Source organism: Apteryx mantelli, chromosome 1, assembly GCF_036417845.1.
Source record: "Apteryx mantelli isolate bAptMan1 chromosome 1, bAptMan1.hap1, whole genome shotgun sequence".
In the NCBI taxonomy this organism is placed as follows: Eukaryota; Metazoa; Chordata; class Aves; order Apterygiformes; family Apterygidae; genus Apteryx; species Apteryx mantelli.
In genome coordinates this window covers 104,146,206-104,168,175 of record NC_089978.1, presented here as the reverse complement: position 1 = coordinate 104,168,175, position 21,970 = coordinate 104,146,206, and the positions used below count along the sequence as shown (strand labels likewise).

General features: G+C 36.8%; 1 protein-coding gene across 1 annotated transcript in view; it reads left to right on the top strand.

The window, feature by feature from the left end:
• Positions 1–21,970, top strand: part of ITSN1 (intersectin 1) — a 138,159-nt gene that overhangs the window by 98,907 nt on the left and 17,282 nt on the right. The window contains exons 25-28 of the mRNA XM_067298961.1: positions 4,510–4,555; positions 8,248–8,369; positions 11,518–11,635; positions 15,675–15,866. Of these exons, the coding sequence (XP_067155062.1) occupies positions 4,510–4,555; positions 8,248–8,369; positions 11,518–11,635; positions 15,675–15,866 (478 nt within the window). The remainder of the gene's footprint in view (positions 1–4,509; positions 4,556–8,247; positions 8,370–11,517; positions 11,636–15,674; positions 15,867–21,970) is intronic.

Genomic DNA, 21,970 nt, shown 5'->3' with positions numbered 1-21,970 from the left:
TAATCTCTTGGTGAGAAAGAATTCTTGTTTGTGTCGGTAAGAATAGTATGTTTAAAAGAATACATTTAGGCTCCTAAATTCTCCATTGGATTTTTAGAAATCTAGAGGGGTAAGGCTTTTTTCATAAGTCTTGACTTCTGTTTATGGGGCACAATGTTATGAAAGAGTACATCTGCAATATAGGGCTCGAGAGAAGTCACTCCTTGTTTCTAATATTTTCTTATTTCACACTTATTTCTATTGGTAAAAAAACCTGAAGAACGAAACCATCAGTGAAATGTGTAGCTGTAGAAAGGCTTTATATAACAAATTTCTAGATAAAAGAGAAAATTCAGTAACAGCCTCTGAGATAAGATTCAAAAAAACTTTGTAGTTAATGGTATTTAATATTGAAGTTCTTTGGGAAAATCATACTGTGATACTGTTTTCAGCAACACTTTAGAAAACTTTCTCATCTATATTTTGCATCATGTAACTATTTTCTTACACCCCTAGCACTGCTAGTTTGAAAACTGATTAGCTTCATAAGGGATAAGTTCAGTCCCAGATTTTGGTTGGTTATTCGTGTATGTTATGTGGTAGACTTCTCTGTGCACAATTAAGACCGCAATTTCTTGATCGTACCAACCATTCTAAGCTAGCACAGATACAGTCCCATCTGCCACCCTCCCATTTGCCACCACCGTCTTTCATTTGACCCATTAATAAGCCAGTTCAGGACACTAAGCAGGGCAGAAAGCTAATCTAGCAAAAAATATATATACTTCTAAGGTAGTACCTTGAATCAGCTCACCAAGGGTTAGCAAAATGTCAGTGCCAGTATCAGTGAGGGAGGAGGACAGAGAAGAAGAGGAGGCAAGATTGCCACAGCATCGGCTTAGATTAGCTCGAGCTGTTTTTGTACTGCACTCCTGGCTGGCATTGTATGAAGTAGTTCACTTTGTTTTAGAAGTGAAACGTCAGGCCTCCTGTTTAGTATGCAGTTTTGGATAGGCCTGTGCTCATTCCTACCCCTTCAGTTGCATCAAATCTGGTGACTGGAGCTGCAGATGAAGCTGGATCAGGCCCCAGATTAGACCAGGAGTACCTCACTAATGCGCTTAGTGGAAGCATCCTAGTTGTAGCACTGCAGAACCCATCACTGCAGGCTAGCATATCCTTTTGGCAAGCAGAGTAAGTTAGCCTATGTTCAAATTCCTCCATACTAGCAAGTTGTGGTGTCCCTTCATTATGCGGGGTGTGGGTTGACCCTGAAGACAGTGCTCAGTGAGAGGCCAGACGTGCCTTCAAACAAGAAACTGTGAACTGGCTGCCCCCAAGGCTAGCAGCTTCATTCCACTCTGAGCGGTGCAGTGGCCCTTCAGCTGTGGCAGCACAGCTTTTTGGGGTCTGTGGAATGGGCTATATTAGGGAATTCACCTGGTTTAAAAAAAGAACTCCTTTTTGCAGTTCAGGGTCTGGATTATAGTAGAGCCCTGCTAGTAATTCCTGCTGTACATCAAAAAAAAGGTGGCTTGGAGGAGTAGATATAAGTGTACAGAAAATTCCCTAACCTATGGAAGATAGAGTTGTCATGAAATTGCCCTAAGTTTCTTTGTATTGCTTGTAAATTCATAGTATAGTTGGCAAGTGAGAAGTTGCACTGTCAGCCTCCAAAAGTACTATGAGACCTCTATTTCATATATAAATAGTAATAGCTTCTAATTATTTACTTAACGCTAACTAACAAAAATATAGCTGCAATTAAGTTGTCTTTGAACTTGTGTGAAGGAACTGTTTTTATTTTACCATGAGATATTCTAAATAGAGTTTAGTCTCAAAACCCAGGGAATTTTTTCAGGTGTGGAGAGTTGTCTTTTGTGTGTCTTTAATGATTGGGCATAACAGATGCTTGTTCTGTCTGGTGAGGGAAAGGGCACACGTTGGCAAAGCTTCTCTGTAAAGTACTCAGAAGTAGACATTTTATACAGAAAACTGTTTTTATTGGAGAGGTCAGTTTGATGTTTCTCTGATCCCAACTCCGACTACCCTTTTTGCTGGTAAAATCATATCTTCAGATAAAATTTCGGTGAGAATGGAAGGAAAGAACACAGAGCTCATGGAGATCTTGATATCCAGGATGCTTATTTTCATAGAATGATTCATATGCCCCACAGGAGATATTTCTAATTCCGAGTGGATAATTGCCATTACGCGTACAGAGTTTTGCTATTCAGCTTGTTCCCAGAGCCAGTTTTTGCAGAGAATTTCACAATAGTGGCTGTCTGTCAACTTTCTAATGTGCTGCCGTGCTCGGACAGCTGGCTGATCATGGAAAATCTTACTAAAAAAGTAAATCAATTTGATGTGTTCTGCACTGTTGACTTGACCAGGCCTAAAGATAGAGTATGGTGATACTGATCTTTAAACAGCAAAGGCAGAACTTGTAGGAATGGGTTTAAGCCTCAAAATATGAATGGTTTATACACTAGAAGAAAAATTTTTGAATCTGCTCCTCTCTGTTTAGTCCCAATCTATCCATTTGCCTTGAGCTGCTAAATTGCACAATATTCTGTCCCTTAAAGTTTTAACAACAAAAGTGAAGTCCTTATGTTCTTCAAGTAAGCAATGATACTGGTTCATGTTCTATCCTCAGTATTTTCATTAAGTTGAGATAGATGGATACAGATCTGTAATGGGCTTTTATTCTCTCTTGCCTTTCTCTGAGACTGGTGATAATTGCCTTTGCGTTAGGGTGTGGAGCTCATATAGAGGACTTAGAAATAGAAAAAATTAGATACCTCAAGTTAGGAGACTTTGCATAAATATTCTGAAAATAATGACAGTCAGAGTATTTAATCTCTTGGGTTCTATGAACCTTACTATACAACACAACTGGCAGTTCTACAGTTATGTCTTATTAAATTAGGCGAGCAAGTTCTACTCTACTGTTTCAAAAGACTTTATCATTTGTTGCAAAATATCCCTGAACAGAGTTAGTGTCTCACGTGTACAAAGGGAAACCAGAATGTGCTATGTCCTCTCCACTGTGTTTCTGTCAACAAAAAGAATATGAAATATTCTTCCTTCTACTGAGTGAGTCAGAAGTTTGGGTCCTTTTTAAGTGCATTATTTTTTAACTTAGTTATTTATAGAAGTACTTCAGGACTTTTCTATATATTTCTTCTGCTTTTATTTTTACCAAGGATTCAGAGAATCCTCAAGCAGAATTAAGACTCAGCCTGGTCAAGGTGATTTTGAAACCTCTCTTAAAATAGTCTCTATATGTTTACCAGTAAACTGTAAGATACAACATCACAGCTAAGACCTGCTTTCTCTGTCCAGATACCCCTAATCCAGTAACATGGATATTAGCTAAGTGAGGTTTTGAAAGAATGTGTTCTTTGGAGGCTCCTTTATGTGGGGAGAAGTCTCTACCAGAAACATTTTGCAGAACAGAATAAGTTAATGATATTGGCATAACAGTTCCAGTTGTCACCTTTGGTTCCAGACCTTTTAGTCTCTCTACGTGGAACTGTTGAGGGACTCCCAGTCACTTTGTCTGGACCATCTCCTCCTCCCCAGACCTAACCTTAGTCTTTTTATCTGATCTCTGCCTGATGCTTTTCTGTTTCACTATTTTATTATTATAGGTTACAGTGATTGTAGAAAAAGGTGGAGGGAGAAGAGAAAGAAGGGAATCTGGGGAAGAAAGGAAGATTTGCTTGCCTTGTAGAAAGTAACTATAATCAGTCTTTTACAGTGACAAGAGAAGCATTAAGACTGTGGTATCGAAGTGCCATTTAGATTAAAATTAAAGCTTAATTAAATTAAACTTTCCACAATCCTTCGCAAAACTTAATTTGCAAAAAATCAAGGAGAAACAGTGTATAATAGATGCACATAAGGTGCTTTTTGTGCCAAATGTGCCCTGTGTGCTCAGTGGGGCACAAAAATGCTGGTAGGACTTTTGGTCCTAGTGACAGGTACCACCTACAAAGTTCAGATAACTCATCTTAAAGATGTAAAGAAGGATTTCCACACAGACTGTGCTAATTTGCCATATAAGAAATTTTAGAACCATAATAAGGACAATATTGAAATAATTATCTCTAGTTAATTTTTTGGACATACTTGCAGTCCAACTATTTGTAGAATTGAAAACTGATACTGTTGTTTTGACTCAACTTGGAATGCATATTCTGATAGATATGCAGACTTACAAATCAAATGCTATGTAATTTGGAGTTATATTGGTATTTGCATCTATGAAAGGCAGGAGGAGAGATCAAGAAAGACGTCTGCACCTTTATATAGGTCATCCACTTCCATACATGACTTGTTACTTATTCCTATATATTAATTGCCATCTCAAAAATTAGAATTTCTCCAAGGATAGCGTCTTCCTGAGAGAGTTGTTTACTCAGATCCTTGTTTAGTGTATTTAGGTGAAACATAGCAAAATTGTTTTCATATACCGGAGAAATAAATGTATGAGTGCTAAATTTATATCTTACTTTCTATTTCAAGGCTCCTGGAGCAGCTGGAAAAACGGGAAGCTTAGGGAAGAAACCTGGTAAGTCATACATTGTGGCAGCACCTTATATCTGTTCTTAAGTACTATTTATAGTGAGAACTTTCAATGGGAATAAAGTCTTTTCCATTAACATATATTATGTTTACTCTTAGTCTTTTTTGTAGGTATTATCAAATATGTTGTTGTCCTCTAATAATTTGCCCTAATGAAACTTGTTGTCTATATTAAAATAATGTGCAATCTGTGAGTCACTATAATATCTAAGTGGCAGGTAGCTAAAGAATAAAAATCTGCTTACTCAAAAATGGGGGGTGCTGGCAAAAGCTGTACTCAGACTCTTCTGGAGTTTGAGAACAGTTGAGATCAGTCCTGCAGGCTTTTCAGCAAGGAGATTCATGGGTGTCTTCGCAATAAAAAAAAGCTGCAAATACTCAGCCAATAGAAGTGAAATTCTAATAAAAATTCCAATAGAGGTGAAATTTTCCAGTTTGTTCCAGGAGCAGCAGGAAGAGTGGGTGTTCTTAACAGTGTGTGTTGAAGGGCAAGGGAAGAGAAACAGCTATCTTTTGAAATTTGAAAAGCAACATGAGGCCGCTTCTAGCTGTGAGAAGGCCTTATTTCTTCCTTCTAAATGTGACCTGTTTTGGTAGAGGCCACTTTCTTTTGTACTGGATTGTAAATGGATTGGATTTCTTCTCAATAACTCCATATCTAAATAAATCAAAATTTAAAAATCCTTACTGGAAGGAAAGCTATTTCAGTCTTTTTTAACTTTTTTGCTGAGAGTTTCTCTAACTTCCTGTTTCTCTGTGGCACACGAGAGCTCAGTGTTAAACTGGTAATTCATATTGTAATTTATTTAGCACATAGTCCCCAGTAGAAATTCTTCATGCTGGTTGGTGAAAGGGGCTATCTGGTATTCGGGACCTTGTAGAACACCATCTTATAGGGAAAAATGAGAAATTTCTTGTTCTGAGAGAGAGGAAAAGTATAAGATTTTTGGTCTCTCAAAAGAATTGCATAGTATAATATAATTAATATTATAATTATCATGACAGTGAGAGAGGTTTTGGCCTAATATAAAATTCATTTCAATAAAATGCCGCATCTAGTTTCTTTGCTTGCGTTCTTGCCTCCTGAATGACAAGGACGGAGGAAATACCTACAACTACAGGGAACTTGCAGACTTTCTAGAAATATGGCCATGTTTCTTGACAAATAGCTTGCTTTGCTTGCCATTATACAGGGCACACTGTGTTGTTGCTGCTGGCTTTTCTCTGTGTAAACCTTTCTGATCTGCTGTCATCACGTACTATATTTTACCAAGTTACAATTCTTTCTTCAGTCCTCTGCATTCACACTTTACATGAGCTATACAAGTCCCAGATCCCAGTTTAAAGCATCTTTCTAACTCTTAGCTGTTAGCCTTTCCATCGCTCATTTGATTCCCTCCTTTCTTGCCCCTTATGCCTATGGCTGGGTGCCTCCTTTCCCCCACTCACGAAAGAGATTACTCTGTAGTTAATTCTGCAAGTGTGATCATTTGTAGCAACCTCAGATTGCTCATCTGGCTCCCTCTTCACCCACCTTATGCTGTTCGTTTACATACTTCTCTGCTGACCACTTCTAATTTTCTGTAATCACCCTTTCCTTTTAAATTTTAAGTAAACCATCTGATCATTTTCCTCACTGTCTTCAACACATTTGGTTCTGTATTTCCTGGAAGAAAACCTCCCTCTGTTTCAAATGAGTTGCCTTTGTGGTTTCCTTTGCCTACAACTGCTTTTTCAATGATTACTCCCTTCTTATGCATTACCAGCAGACTGCCCCCACCTTTCCCAGCCTGTGGGTGATATGTTGTTAGCAAGTGCCTTTGCTGTTTCTCTTGGCCGCAGTTTGACGCTTGAGGCTGAAGTTTGATGCTTGTTGACGGAGAGGGATAAGTAGGATGGTGCCCAGCACTGTGTTACTTGTCTTAGTATATTTGCCTAGGAGAAAGCTGGAGACCACTTCTGTGCATTTGCTCTCTTCAGCTTCAGTCCCTTTTGCTGTCTCTGCAGTATTGCCTACTAGCCCACCTCATATTCATGGTTGCATTGCTTTCTGCTGCCTTATGAAGGAACAAACTGGCTGCAGGCGTGACCTTTTTCTGCTTTGTCTTCCAGTGCCAGTTTGGTGAAGAGTTGGTTAGGATAGCCAGGACTAAAATTACATGCAAACAATGATCATAAATGAAAATCATTGATACACAGATGTTTTTAATCAAAATTTTCAAATAAAAGGTAAAATCTCAGGCAGTGTATAGAGCTGTGATCAGACAATTACTGAGGTTTTAAATTAAGCTGGCTGACTTTGCACTGAAACAGTTGAGAAATGTTGCTGTGATCTGTAGTACTTGCTCTGCTATGGGTTTATTCTCGGATAATCTTAGACTGCAACCATAACCAGCCAGACTCAATGCCCACATCATCTGTTTTAAAGTTCCCAATTTTATTTGAGGCATGACCAAGTAAAAACCTCCTTTGTCTTAACCACAGGGCCAGAATTTACTATTCCAGGAAAAGTTTTTCTTAAAAACAAAAAAACACAAATTCCCATTCCTTCCCCCCAATCATTCTGTTAAGGAGAATACTTGAGTGATGAATGACTGTGTATTGTGATCCTAAAGTGATGCTTTCATCAGTCACAACACTTCTTTTGTGCTGCTTTGGACATCTGAGACACTTTATAACTCAATGAAGGCTAAAAAAAAATTCCCCATAGATTCCTCTTGACTCTTTTGACTAATAAGGGACTACTCAAATGTAGCATCCTACATTAAAATTCCAACTTATCAGAAACTACACGAGTTTCCAGATCTACCATCTTTTGTTCACCAGAGGTTCCCAATAATAGTAATATTAAACATATACTCCATCACTAAACATGGTTTGACACGCTAAACCTGGCTTAGAAGCTCTCAGTAGGACATCAAAAAAGCCTACCTCTGCTTATAAGCTTTTGTCAGTTCAAATTTGTTCAAAAATGGGTTAATCCTGCCAGGCTTTGTGGTGGTTATCATCTGTCTTTCCACAGCCACTGTAAAATGGTGTAAACTGCATTGTCTGCTTTGGCTAATTTGACAGACAGGTAATTGTGAGCCCACAGTCAGGGTCATATTCATGCTGGTAGGTGATCAAATAGGCAGCATTTTTTAATAAATGTTCATGGAATTAAGATTTTTAAATGAATCCTGCCTGTGGCATTTCTAAAACATTCATTTCTTGTCTAATCTGGTGAGAAATTTTCTGCATGCCTTCATTAGTTTGCACTTTTGTTACTGTAACTTCTCCATTATACTGTCATCAGTAGGTATCTCCTCTTTCTAATGAGCTTAGTCCAAACTGATGGTACAAAAAATATTTATTAGAAAACAGTATGATGATATTTTGTTTTAAGAGCCATATAGCTCTAATGATGGGCATTATTCTTCTGTATTTCAAATATTCACTTACATTTACCCATAGAGCTGCTGCACCCCGTGTTGTTTATTCATATATTGCTGTGAACTTTTTAAGGAGGGACTCCTGATTTGTTATATAGTTACCATTTGTTTTCATGAAACTACATAAATGCAAAACAATTTTGCGGAAAGAAATGCAAAATGGATTTACTGTGCAACTGATAATGGCAGAGTAAATGTACAGAAAGTGTTCAGTTTTTTCCAGGTTAACATTTGTTTTCTTTAACAGAAATTGCCCAAGTTATTGCCTCTTACACAGCAACGGGTCCAGAACAGCTTACCCTTGCTCCTGGTCAATTGATTCTTATCAGAAAGAAGAATCCAGGCGGCTGGTGGGAAGGAGAGCTCCAAGTTAGTTACTGTTTTTTTTTTAATGAAATTCTATGTAAAAAATCTTGTATTTTTTTTAACCGTTCAAAGTGATGAATCCATCAGTGCTAAATAATTCTGAAAAAAGTTATTCTGCAACTAAGCTATTATAAATAAAACTCCCTTACAAAAATCTACATACACTCTAATTCTTTGAATTTGAGATAACTTTAGAGGACAGCAAGAGCAAGCCATTTTGCTTCATTGTAAGTCAAGGATATTCACCTCACAAATCAGACCCAGCCTGCAATCCCACTCCCTTGTACATTTTTCTCCAGGCCCTTCAGATATAAGAAGGCAGTGAATTTTAGGCCTTACTGTTTGGGCTACTTATCCACCCTCCCAGTCTTGTGTCCAGAAGTGTTTGTCATGTGAACAAAAAAGCAGTCGTCATGTCAGGTGGTGAGGCAAAGGCTGCTATGCAACAGGAGCATGTAGGACCGCTGGGCTAAGTGACAGGACCTGCTTGTGATCATATGATGCATGTATGTCTGTGAAAGTGGGAGAGATACTGGAACACGTGATCCATGAAGACCTTCATAAGAAGCTTTCTGCATCGCTTCAACCAAAAGTTTGGCTGCCCCTTTTGCTGGAAAATTTAAAAGTACGCTCCACCACTGGTTTTTGAGATGACCACCACTTTTTCAAGTTGCATAATGAATGTGACAATATGGATTACTATTCTGATGGGCCTGTCTCAGCAAGGCTCGATTTAATGTAGCAAAGTAAAAAGAATGGTGTCTGTTGCCAGCAGATAGGTTGTATTAAAGTTGTAATAGAAGATAATAGTTCATAAAATATTTTAATCTTTTTTTTTTTAAGTGTAGAACTTGACAATTCTGAAACTTTCATTCTCAATGATTTTTAGTGGCAAAGCTGGGGGGGGGGTTCAGCCATGCCTTGTACCACAGAAATAAAGGTGTTTTTTTTTTTTTTTTTTTTTGATGGGGACACTATATGAAAGAGTTTAATCAATTTATTTTTGTAATGTGGATGTTTGAACTAATTCAAACTTAAATATTTTTTCAACATCAGTACCTGCTCCTTCTTCCTTCTTTGATGACATTTTTTCCATTTCTTCTGTGGAGGAACTATCTTCTAGGATTACTTTGGTCTTCAATCTCAGTAACCTCTATGTTGTTGTTGATTTGTAACCTGAAAGAGTCTCACATTAAAATTTATTTTAAAACATAAAATAAGCTTCACTGGGCAAGCGTTTTCAAAATTACCAGTTAGCTGCCAATGAGCAGAGTGAGTTTAAAAAAAAAAAAAAAAAAAGTGTACCTTTTTATTGTGTAAATATTCATCTGTAGCTTTGGATACCATACTATCTCAAGTGTAGTTTGACAAGTATTTTTTTCATTAACAGACCCCTTCCTATTCTCTTTACTCTCCTGTTGTACCAGTGTAATGCAAATTCCTGACTCCTTTGTTATGTGAGTACAAAGGTTTATGCAGAAATATGGTGAAATGGATAGAGGAATTGATTTAAAAAAAAAAAAGAAAAAAGGGAGAAAGAGCAGTTGTGAAATGACAACTGGATTTGGAGAAGGGTATTAATAATAACTTCTTTGCTTTATACATTTAATTTCAAAGTAGCAGATACTTTAAAAGTATCTGTACAGTTCAATTTTGACCTTAGGTAAGTTTTGTTCATACTTTTCTCAGGGGTCACAGTAAAGTTAATTAAAAATGAGGTGTTAGGTATTACATTGTTGGGTTTAGTGCAGTCTTCCAGAACATTTAAAAATGAATAATCTAGACACATTAGCTCAAAACAATTTTTTTTCAGTAAAGAAAAAAAGAGAGTAGGAAGTAGTTAAAGAATAGTACCTTTAGATGACTTCTTTCTCTAAAATTAACATCTCTTTTGTTTGTAAAGGCAAAATTCTACATGCTCAGAATTTTAACTGTATTCCAACTGCAAAAAAGAATAAACAGGTAAAATAAATCTTAGCGTAGATTTCACTGATACAGAAGCTGAGTTTTGCTTAAAAGTTTTAGAATAATCCTTCTTACATTCAGATTTTTTTCTTCTAATTTTATTTGGAATGAAAAACGTATTTGACAAAACCTCAGGATGCAGTTGCTGTGAAACTCCTGCCCCGCTTTGGTAGCGTGGGCCTTGTCACGCTGGATCGGGGCTGCAGGGTGGCTGCCCCGATACCCTGCTTCCAACAGCGACTGGTTGCTCCTGTGTTAGAAGCTTAGAGCCCTGCTGTAGGTCAGGTGTGTGATAAGCTGCTTCTCCCTTAGCAGGGGCACTTGGACCACACGCACACTTGTGTGTGTGCACCACATTCTCATATTGACAGTCTCTGATTAGACAGGTGTGAGAACACCTAGTATACCTTCTAAAATGCTAGTTTTTTTTAATTAGGATAATTTGCGTAGTCTCTCTCCCTATGTATTTATAGCTGCTGAAGCTTAATTTTTGTTTGGTTGGAATATGGCTTTAGGATTTCTAATTGGAATCCAAGCTTTACCTGTTTTTTCCTGCCATAATGTTTTGCTGGGTTTTGTTTGTTTGTTTGCTTTTTTAGCACTTAGTTAATGCAGCATATGTTTGTAATGTTATGTCTATTGTTTGGACAGGGGAGTCTAAAAGAGATGCTTATTACAAAGTTTAGGTACTGTTTCTTTAAGAAAAAAATTTATTGGGATTCTTAATCTTTCTTTACTTAAACTATCACAATTCAGGTATTGATTTAAATGCAATTCTTTGCATAATGAAATAGCATTTCAGTGCTACTACTCATTACCACAACAGGTAGCCTAATATTCTAGAATTGTGGTATAAACAAGATGAAATATGGCTAAATCTTTCAGAAGGAACAGGTTTGTAATATTAATTATAAAGAACACAACGTAGAAAAACTGTTAAGTGAAAAAACACTCAGATTAGTAGTAAAGAATGGTTTAGATTTCATACAAGCTTACTTCTGTAGTGGGAAGTATGATATTATTAAACTATCACCACAAAAATAGCTGATTGTTTCCTCATAAAATAACTTTTTTCATACTCTAAAGTAGCCAGTGTGACTGCAATAATTAAAATGTTGGCTGAATTGCCTTGCCTAAGGATCTATTGATGTGCTTAATCCTCTTAAAAGAACTGTTTTCTTACTAGGCGCGAGGGAAAAAACGGCAGATAGGATGGTTCCCTGCTAATTATGTAAAACTTCTGAGCCCTGGTACCAGTAAAACTACGCCAACCGAGCTATCTAAATCAACAGCATTACCTTCAGGTAAGCAATGCAGTAGCATTAACAAAATTGCTTTTTGTAATGTATGTCATTTACAATAGGACTTTTAAAAATAACTATGGATATTAGAGTATGTCACATTAGTCACTTTGGTAAAACTCTTCATTTAAAAAAAAATTCTTACAAGTAAGTATACAATTAATTTGTATATTTATTGTGGTGGTCCTTCAGGTGTGATCTCTTGTGATAAAAAAAGCTATGTGTGGCTTTACATCTCAAAGAGTAAAATTTATTAAAGTTATCAGTCCTATTTATTTGTACTATTTGTCCATGAGAGAATTTTTAAAGTTTCATAGTGATCCATGGCTTAGCAGTTGAAGCATTTCTCATTTGGAAGGTTTTGTTTTCCCAAACATTAAGTGTGAGAAAACCACTCAAATGACGATGTAGCTTTTTGTCCTACATAGTTGCTTATTTTAGGGTTTATGAGAGGATACAGGAGTGATAGAGCATTGTAATTTTTGAAAGTTATCTGCTACAGGCAATAGCAGGCAATTCCCCGCTAGGCAATATCCAACAGTCCTGCCAGTCTGCTGCAAGATGTAAAGCCAGGCTGAAGACTGAGGGGAAAAAAAAAATTCCTTCCTTGTGACTGCTTCAGTCTTTAATCTTTTGAGGCTTGTGAGTTGGTGTGGTACTAGGTAGAGGAATCTTGTCAATCGAAAATGTGTACAATACATGTATTCTCTTTCATAAGCCACCAAAAAGACTTGATGTGATTGTCTCCCTTTTTCATTCATTGAATTTGGATTTGGATTGGGGGGGGGAGGGGGGGCTGTTAAAAAGTTTATTGCTTTCCCAGGCCATTTTTTTCACTCTATCACAGACATTCATTCAATTTAATAAATAATGGTGTATGAAAAATGGTAGTGAACATAGTTTTCTCCTTTAAATATATATGAAAGATAGTCAGTTAACAGTTTATTTCATAAGTCATTGTTGTTGTTTTAAAAAAAAAAAAAAAAGAAGAAGAAGAAAGTACTGTATCAGAGAAGCCAAACATTACAAATGGTGCAAATTGGCTCCTTTAGGGATAGTCTTAAAGATGCAGAGAGTCAAGCTTCTATAAAGACTCATGAGTTTGGGTCCTGCAGATAAAATGATAGCTCAGCATTCAGACACATTTTTACAAGGCAGTGTGAAGAATTTTTTTTTTTTTTTAATTTCAGGTCTAACATTGTGGAACTTTTCACATATGCTAGTAAAATTTTTACAAAATAAACTTTCTAGCACTTTTTTCATTGTGAGCAGTTCATTGAAATCGTAATGCATTCATTCTTACCAAATTCAACTTTATGTGGTAGAACTTATGTTTTGGAGAGTGAAAAGAAGAAACAGGACCATCCTGTCTTTCTGTTATGATAGGTGGCCTCACTTGTTATGTGGTTAATGTAAGAGGTTGACTTTTGAGAGGCATCTTCATGGAGGAAGTATGTTAGCAAGGAGGCTTGCTATATGAAAAAAACATCCGCAAGGGTAGGACAGTGCCCATGGTAGTGTATTGCAAAGGATCAGAGTGGGCCCTCATATGCACTGTCTGGGTTTTGAAACTAGTATCATCAAAACTTCTGTTTCTTTTGTCATTTTGCTTGTTTTGATATATATGCTTTCTGTGTGTCATATTGTAATGCAGACTGCATGATTTAAACAACCTCTTTTTAAGTATGTTGCATGGATGCTTTGTTTTATTATACTTTGAGGTTTTCTTAATTTCCTACTGCTGTTCTTCTGTTAGCTGTTCCATTCTAAACCTGCAAAATGAACGTGTCCTTCCTGGTTTTGAGCAACCTCTCATTGCTGCTTGTAGAAAGCCAGATGTAAGGAAGTCATTATATACAAATACTGGGAAACATGTCTCCAACCATTCTGCTCATTTAAAGAATGAAGACGTTCATTCCTTACATTTTTGCTTGTACCTTTACTTGTACTTTACTTGTATATTCATTGCTTGTACTGATCATGAGTTTTGTGTGAGAACCTGGCTTCTCTCTGCCACTGCAGTCGGACTAGTATTAATCAATAGACAATCTTTCTAAAAAGGAAACTGCTAAAAAAAACACTGAAGCTCAGAGCAGATAGGCCATAGCCTGCTTCTGTAGTTAGCAGTGGCTTTGGGAGCTGGTACTGATAGGAGTTTAAAATGAGTGAAAAACTTTCTTGCTGGGGCTACTCTAATATCTTCCTGTATTGGACTAAGGTGTATTCTAAGCTTTGTGACCAAGCTTAAGTAAGATCAAGATGAGGTCCTTGCTTCAGACTCTATTGAGGAGGCCCCTCTCTACAAGAATTCTCTTAAATTACCTTCCCGGGTTTAAGGTGATTCTTGGAATCCCGTCAGACTGTTTAGGTATTCTGATAATACTACTGGACAACACCAAATTTCACAAAGTTTTTTGAAGTAGAGGAGAATGATGTAAATGAAAATTTTTTGAAAGAGATTACAAATCTTTTAATATACATACTATATTCAAGTATACTGTAGCTTTAACTTTTTACCGTTCTTTATATCAATAATATCCTGTAAACTTGTAACAAGAATGCTGTAAAACAGATTCACAGATCCTTTAAAGTGAAATATGAACATCAGTAGAGTACACATATTTTATCTTGGGTTAGCGCAAAATTACCTAAAACAGAGGTATACCATGATATACATTTCTTTAGAAATGCTGGTTTATCTTCAACGTGCCAAGCAAATGTACGCTTTGGCTAGTTGAAGTGTTAGGTGTTACAAGTGACAGTGAATGACAGTTGTGTTGGGTTTTTTTTCCTTTTACAAGAAACAACTAAATATTTGAGATATTTACAGAAGTCCTGTTAAATGCAAAGTTTAATTATGATGTCTGTGAACAAGGACAAAGTGTTAACTAAAAGGAGTTAAAACAAATAATCATTTCAAAAATATAAATTCCAAAAAGAGAGAGGAGCTATTTGACAACTTTAAATAATCTGCTGGCTGAGTACAAGAATGAAAATAAAAGAAAAATAGAGGCTGAATATAATAGAGAACCTGACAGCAGGGCTAATTAGATAGCAGCCTTGTGTCTGAAGGCAAAATACCAGAAACCCTGTTACTTGGCATACAGAACACATCAGAAAGACAGGGGAAACTATGTATTTAAACAAACAGTTCTGCTGCTTTCGAGAATTAAGGAGAGAAAACCGCTCTGTTATAACTGAACAGAGCCCACTGTATCCTGAGAACCACTTTCATGGTAAGAAAATAGCAAATATATTGTTGGAAGCAGTCCCATGGTGCCAAAAGAATAGCTTAAATGGCCTAGTATATTTTTTATTTTTCTCACCTTTCCAATGTTTTTGTGCTCCTGACATCTTGGTGGCAGTAACAAGGATATCACCATTGGCTTTCTTTTGAATTGTAGGGCCGTGTTGAGCCAGTCCTCTTCTAATTAGAAAAGAGTTCAGGTAATGGAACTTAAAATGTTTCCTAGATTTTACTGTCCATTGGCCAGGTCTATTGGAAAGGATAGATGACTTAGAATAGGTTGGAGAGGGTGGAAAATGCGATTTTTGTAAATATAAAACAAATTTGATGCTTTTATGGGCCAAAATTTACATAAAGCTGAAGAGATGTGGCAATAGAATGCTAACCTCTTGAAGTGTTTGGCTTTTTGATAAAATTTAAAACTTTCCTTTCTTCTCCTATTTCCTGACAAAAATATCTAGGGTACAGTTCCAGACAGGTTACGCTGTCCTCAGCTTGCACTGTTGTGCTCTGCCCTTCCTAGTATGAACCTGACCCCTCAAAAAGCCAACTGAGAGCGCAAAACTGCTAGAAAACTCCTTCCTTTTTTTAAATTGCCTTGAGCCAATTTGTTGAGGGCTCAGATGAGCACCAGTGCAGAGGGGCAGGACCACAGCAGTACGGGTTTGGACCAGCGTATATTGTCACAGAGCCATGCTTTGACAAAGCATCTACAGTGACTGGAGCTGGTAAAGGCATAGCTTACGTTGTGCTGAAATGTTACCACTGCTACAGACCTGTTCCTCTATCTTCCAGTGTGCCAAGTAATTGGCATGTACGACTACACCGCGCAGAATGACGATGAGCTGGCGTTCAATAAAGGCCAGATTATAAACGTCCTCAATAAGGAAGACCCAGACTGGTGGAAGGGGGAGGTGAATGGACAAGTGGGTCTCTTCCCATCCAACTATGTGAAGCTGACAACAGACATGGACCCAAGCCAGCAATGTAAGTGACCGTCTCTGCTGCCGTGCTCCGATTTTGGTATGCCGTACTTTAAGATGAAACATGCAGCATTGCTGTGATTCTGCTGTGGTTTGCAGAACTTGAAGCTTCACCCACTGCTGCGTTTGTCAAAGTCTCTTTGAAGACCTTCTATAATGCAAACCTTATTTTATGTTTGTTTTATTTTTAGTTCCCATCCCCTTTGTAGCATGTTACCCTTTACCATTTTTGCATCATGCTGTTTACATGCCTGACTCATTTTCCTAGCTTGAATTTGCTCATTGTTTTGTTTTGCTTATGTGTTGTTTTCCTCCTTTTTCTAGGAATCATATGTTGTCCATCCCCCACTCAGGCTTGAAAGTCCTCAAAGAGACCCACTATCCCATATCACTGCCCAGAGGGATGATGGGAGATGCAGCCTTGATCATGTGACTTCCAGCATGATCATCTACTGCCTTCTGAGTAGAAGAACACACTGCAGAGCAGTTTACCTCATTTTACATTAGTTGCATGTAATCGCAATGTTTGAGTTAATTACCTACAGATATAGACGCAAAATTAAAATGAAACAAAAAAAAAAACCAAAAAAAAAATCAGAGGATAGTGGGTCCTTTTGTGGCTTTCATAGTTATCAAACTAATTTTTCCACCTTTGCACAGGTGCTTGCAGTAGTCTTAAAATTATTTTTGAATATATATTTTAGCCTTTTAAAGGAAAAGTATAAATTAAGTTTCTTCATTTCAATTTTGTTTGTGCAAAAAGACCCACTATCAAGGAATGCTGCATGTGCTATTAAAATTGTTCCAAATGTCCATAAATTTGAGACTTTATGTATCTTTCTTTTTTATTGTCCACTTGTCCAGTGTTGTCAATATGTCTTCTTTTTTTTTTTTTAATTTTTATTGCAAAAGAACAGAAGGAATTAAATCAGTTTAAGGAACTTTATATGTGCCCAGTTACAGATAAGGTATTTTGTTATAGTTATTGTACTGTATGTACCAGGTGTTCCTTGTTGAGTGTGTAATATACAGTGGAGAGAAGAAATTAACTTCCTTCCAATGCAAGAGATGTTAACCTTGCATAATGTTGTTATCCCAGTTATGTTAATTTTATTTTGCACATTACTTGTAGCTGCATACAGTTAGAAAACATCCTGTTTTGTGTTTGTCTCAGATGTTTCATTTTTTGCATTTTTGTATCAGAAATCAATAGACTGCTACCTTCATGTGAGATTTGAGAATTAACTTTTTTTCATCTTGGCTACATGAAGCTTGATTTCTCATTTTTACTTTCTCATGACTTTGGAACAACATGTTTTGAACAAGTAATTATCTTGACAAGAAAGAATGTATAGAAATATCTCCCTGCAATTAATTTCCAATGTTTACATTTTTTAACTAGACTGTGGAATTTATACAAATTAATATTAAATGGAGCTTACAGTCGAGTTTATGTAGTAGCTGTGCTATAGCTAAGCCATGTTTGTCTTTCCAACGTTAGTTACAAGCTCTTGATGAAATGCCTGGTGCTGTCGGTGCAGAAACCTCTCTTCCCAATGCCTCAAGCACAATATAGTACTTCTACTAATTACTTCAGCATTTAGTTCTGTTCTGTTTTTTGTATTTCATTATTTCTAAATTTCATGCTGGCAGTGTTGTAGAGTTTCTAATCCTCCCTCATCTCCCTGCTTCCCACCTATCATCTGGTGCAAAGAACGAGTGAAGCTCCTTATTCAATTGCACTTCAGTATTTCATCGATATGAATGTAAAATATATAAATATATAAAAACCTGCAGCTTTAACAACTGTAATACAGCCTTTAAAATTAGTTACATGTATAGATAATTAAATTCTTCATATAAAACTAGACTAAAACGTGTTTGTTGTCTTGTTGCTGTGTACACACAGAATTCACCAAGTGGCATTAGTGCATGTAGTGAATTAGCCACCAGAATAGCCTGAAGCCCACCTGTTTAATTTCAGAATGACACTTGTATTGCTTCTTTGAATGTTATTTGAATATAATTGCTCCGATTGATCACGCTTAACTGCAAACTTTTGCACCTTTCTTTTTCTGTTCAATGCTTTCTACATGTTGCAAATCAGCTGATATTTTTTGGCACTATGCTGGTAGATAAATTAAGTATAGTTTGTTGCTTTACCAGGGATTTACACTGACTTAGGCTTTGTGTTTTATGCCAGAAGCTCTGGTCTTAAAACATGCACACTTGCACAGATTTTCTTTATTTTTAGGATAGTATTTAGCATGCACACATTTTTTTCTTTATCATTCTTCCATAAAAAAGTTTTCTTCTTCACCATAGCCACTTGCTGAAGAATATGCTGCCTAGAATCAGACAGAAATTGAACAGAACTTAGTAGTTGTAATTTTCAGTGCCTGTTGTTTTGTTTGCTGAGAACAATGTAGCCAGATTTTATTCCACTATTTCAATATTTTGTGCATTAAAATGTTATTTTAATGGAAGGATATCTCTCCTTTTCCTTAATGAACAGTTGTGTTGAAAGATTTATAACTTGACTAAAAGCATTTGTCCTAAGGGGTATTTTGGTTTTTTTATGACTTCAGGCCAGAAACACACTTTCTGTAAATACGGGCAATAACTTGGGTGTAGGGAATTCAGGTGCTGCTTTTTTTTTTTTTCCATTACTTTAAATGAGAAGAAAAATAAAGCTATTATAATATCTGCAGGCTACATGTTTTCTAACATGCTTCTTACAAATGTTGAGAGTGATGTCTCATAAAAGATTTTCTAAGTCACAGTGCCCTAAAAGTTCCTGGGGTCAGTTTACCATTGACCTGAAAAGACCAGTCTGAAGTTATTCTTCTGTAGACGCACACACTGGTGTATGCTCTGCCAAGAGTCCTCATACAGAACAGTACCATGCATTACTCAACACAGCAGCAGCTTTATAAATCAGTCTATTGTTAAGAATAGTTAACTCACAAAAACTGCAAAACACATTTAAAATGTCCTGGATAAAGATATTCAAACCTTTGCAGCTTATCTTGAAATACATTGTTGAAGTACCTATAATGCTCATTTACTTTAATATTAAAGTTCTGAAGTGTACTGCTACAGATCAGCATGGTAATGTTTAATCTGCCTCATAACAATTATTTCCCTGGAGTAGCATATAAGAACAAAATATTGCACATATTCATTGTTACCTGTGGGGATTTTTTTTTGTATATGAGAAAAGGAATATGAAAGCAATTCTTTAATAAAGAAAACAGATTATTTCCATCAAAAAGCATAGTTTGTCAGGGTTGTATCTCAATCCAGTTTTAACTTTCTCTCCTCCTTACTGGTTTATCTGAAAAATTTTTAACCTCTGAAGCCACACAATCCCCTCCCAAAGCCACACATCCTGACTGCAGCAAGCAAACCTATTAAAAAAAAAAAAACAAAAAAACAGCTTGCCTCCTGCAATGGAAATGCACCCACACTCTTGTTTCTTGAGTTCCTGGGTTTGTGGCTGCAAAGCCAACAGACACTAATCCCACTCAGGGCTGAAGCAAGTTTTACATAGACACAGATAAGAAACCATTCAGCTGATTTTTAATTTTATTTATATTTTAAGTCAACATTTAGAAAAGAGAGCAGTCTCATTGCTGCCTGATCAATTGAGTGCATTCTTTATATTAGTCCTCATTTGCTAAGTATCTTTTCCCTTGGGACCAGGAGGTCAAGAAAAGGAGCTGTAACTTGAGGGATACAGAGGAGACCAGATTCAGAGATCACTCTAAGTGGTGGTGGGTTTTTTTCTTCACAGTTTTTTCTATTCATCTTAAGAAGAATTTCCTCTGTATTCAGCTGCTGAGGAAGAATTTCCATCTGTGTTCTTTCAGGGGGTTTGTTAATATCAATACTTTAAATCTGTCAAAGACAACTCTGAATCTAAGATGCTGTCAAAAATTATCAAAAATGGTTTGCTTTATATTCTGGATCCATTTTACTTAATAGTCTCAATTCTTTGGAGTTTCAGTGGTATCTCCTTCATTCTCCCTGAGTGCACTGAGCTCATTTTAAAGCAGTCTCTTGCCATAACCCTCCTGTAAGGCAACAAAATAACTTCGTATTTTGGTTTTGTTTTGTTTTTTAAAGCAGTCTGTTTTAATTCACTAAGATTCTTATTTCTAGCTATTTAACTTCTTGATAAATAGCTCTGTATATGCACTTCTCCTACGATTATAATAAATGATTTATTTTAACTTTTTTAGACAACCTCAGTAAGTCGAGGGACAGCATATCTCAAATAGTATCTAATCAGTGTAAAGTAAGCTAAGTTGAATTACCCTAGTACAAGCTAAGTGTATGTGCACAGACAACTGGATAACAAGCTGCTACTCAGCTAAAAAGAGGAGCTAAGATGATCTTTGGATTCTAAAACCTAGAAGAATGGTTTTAGCAGGTTGTCTTGGATGCAGTTAGATAGGCAAATTATTGTCATGAAGACTTTATTCCCTGGATATAGATTTTAGGGGCTTTTGTATTTGTCCTTTCATAGCTTGCAAAAGGAAATATTTTACCCTGAATAAGGATTCATTTTGAGTTTTTGTCCACATGAGTAGAAATTGTGAGAGTTGCTTTAACTACCTGGCTTGACCCAGTTCTGTTAATAGTATGTGTAAGCATAATACTGACATAGGCAACAAATTTCTACAGTGAAAACAAGTTTCATCATAGCTGATTGTCCCCTCCCCTCATCTTAATTTGGAAACTTCTTAAAAAACAAACAAAACCCTGTAGTCCTGTACTGCTTCTCTTCAGCACAAAAATTCAGATTGTAAAGTCTTGTAGAGCCTGAAACTAATTCCAATCAAACCTGTAACTCTTCTTCTGTAACTTTTATTAACCCTATGGAGCAGCACAGAAGTAGAAGTCATATTTTAGAAAAAGTTTAATCCTGTGGTATTATTTAAATTAACTATTTCACGGAAAAGGTAGTTGTTAGGTTGTTGACATGTGAAAAAGTTTATATTGCGTAGCTGTTATACAGCAAGTGAATGTCGCTTTTAGAAGGCGTTGGATTCCCTTTAGCCTTATTGTGCTGCTTGATCACAGAGTTTGGCTCTGTTTTCTAGCCTAAAATTGTTTCTTCTCACCCTTCCTACTTTTTTGACTTCTGCCCCCTTGGCAGTAGCTGTACCTGGCAGCAAGAAGGAAGCTCTGTGCTTATATTTTATTCCCTCGCTGACTTCTGTGTTAGCCTGTCAAGGTACCGATTTGTACCCCCAGAGTACTGAGCTGATGCTGCCAACTCAGCTCATGCCCACCAGTATACAGCTGTGGCCTGGTGCCAGCACTGGTAACTGCTAGTCTGACCCCGACTCAAATCAGTGTCACTGATAAAGGTTGTCTGGCCCCTGGCCTGGTTGGCTGAAACCTAACTCGTGTTTTTTCTGCCACGCTCGTCTCTGCCACATGTAGTATTTTCTGTGCTGAATTTTTTTATATGCTGGAGAAATTTTGGATCCAGATGAGTGGTTTCAATCAATCTGGATTGATTCCTTCACCTTGAACCCTTTTTTGGGGGGGAAGACTTGAAGCCAGGAAAGACGATGGGTGGAGGTCTGGCTAAGAAAGTAAAAAATTAATAAAATGTTGCTTGTTAAATGTTTTGAACTTTTAGAATAATAGTTACCACATTTCTGACTCCATGGAAAGTACCTGTATAACATCTTTATTTTTTCTGAAAACAATGCAAAATTAGGTTGTGCAGTTCTTTCAGCTTGGATCTGTGACTGATGCTTTGACTGATTTGTTATTACTGTTCAGTGCTCAAAGGTTTAAGATAGGTCCTGGGCCATAACTCAGAGGTGAGATTTAAAGTTTCCTGATGTGGTATAAACCAATCCAGGAATCAGTTAACTCTGCCAATATACATTTTTAGATGCATCCCTGCCCTCACACGTATGATTTTATTCTTGTCCTAGTAGATTCTGAAAAGGGAGTGCTAGACGTGTTCTCTTTATTTCTAAAAGGGTTTAGTAGGTTTCCTTCTCTACCATCTCACCTCTTGTCTTCCCCTTCTTCACTTGTTATAATACTAAAATATATTGTTTCAGAGTAAGTAAGATATTT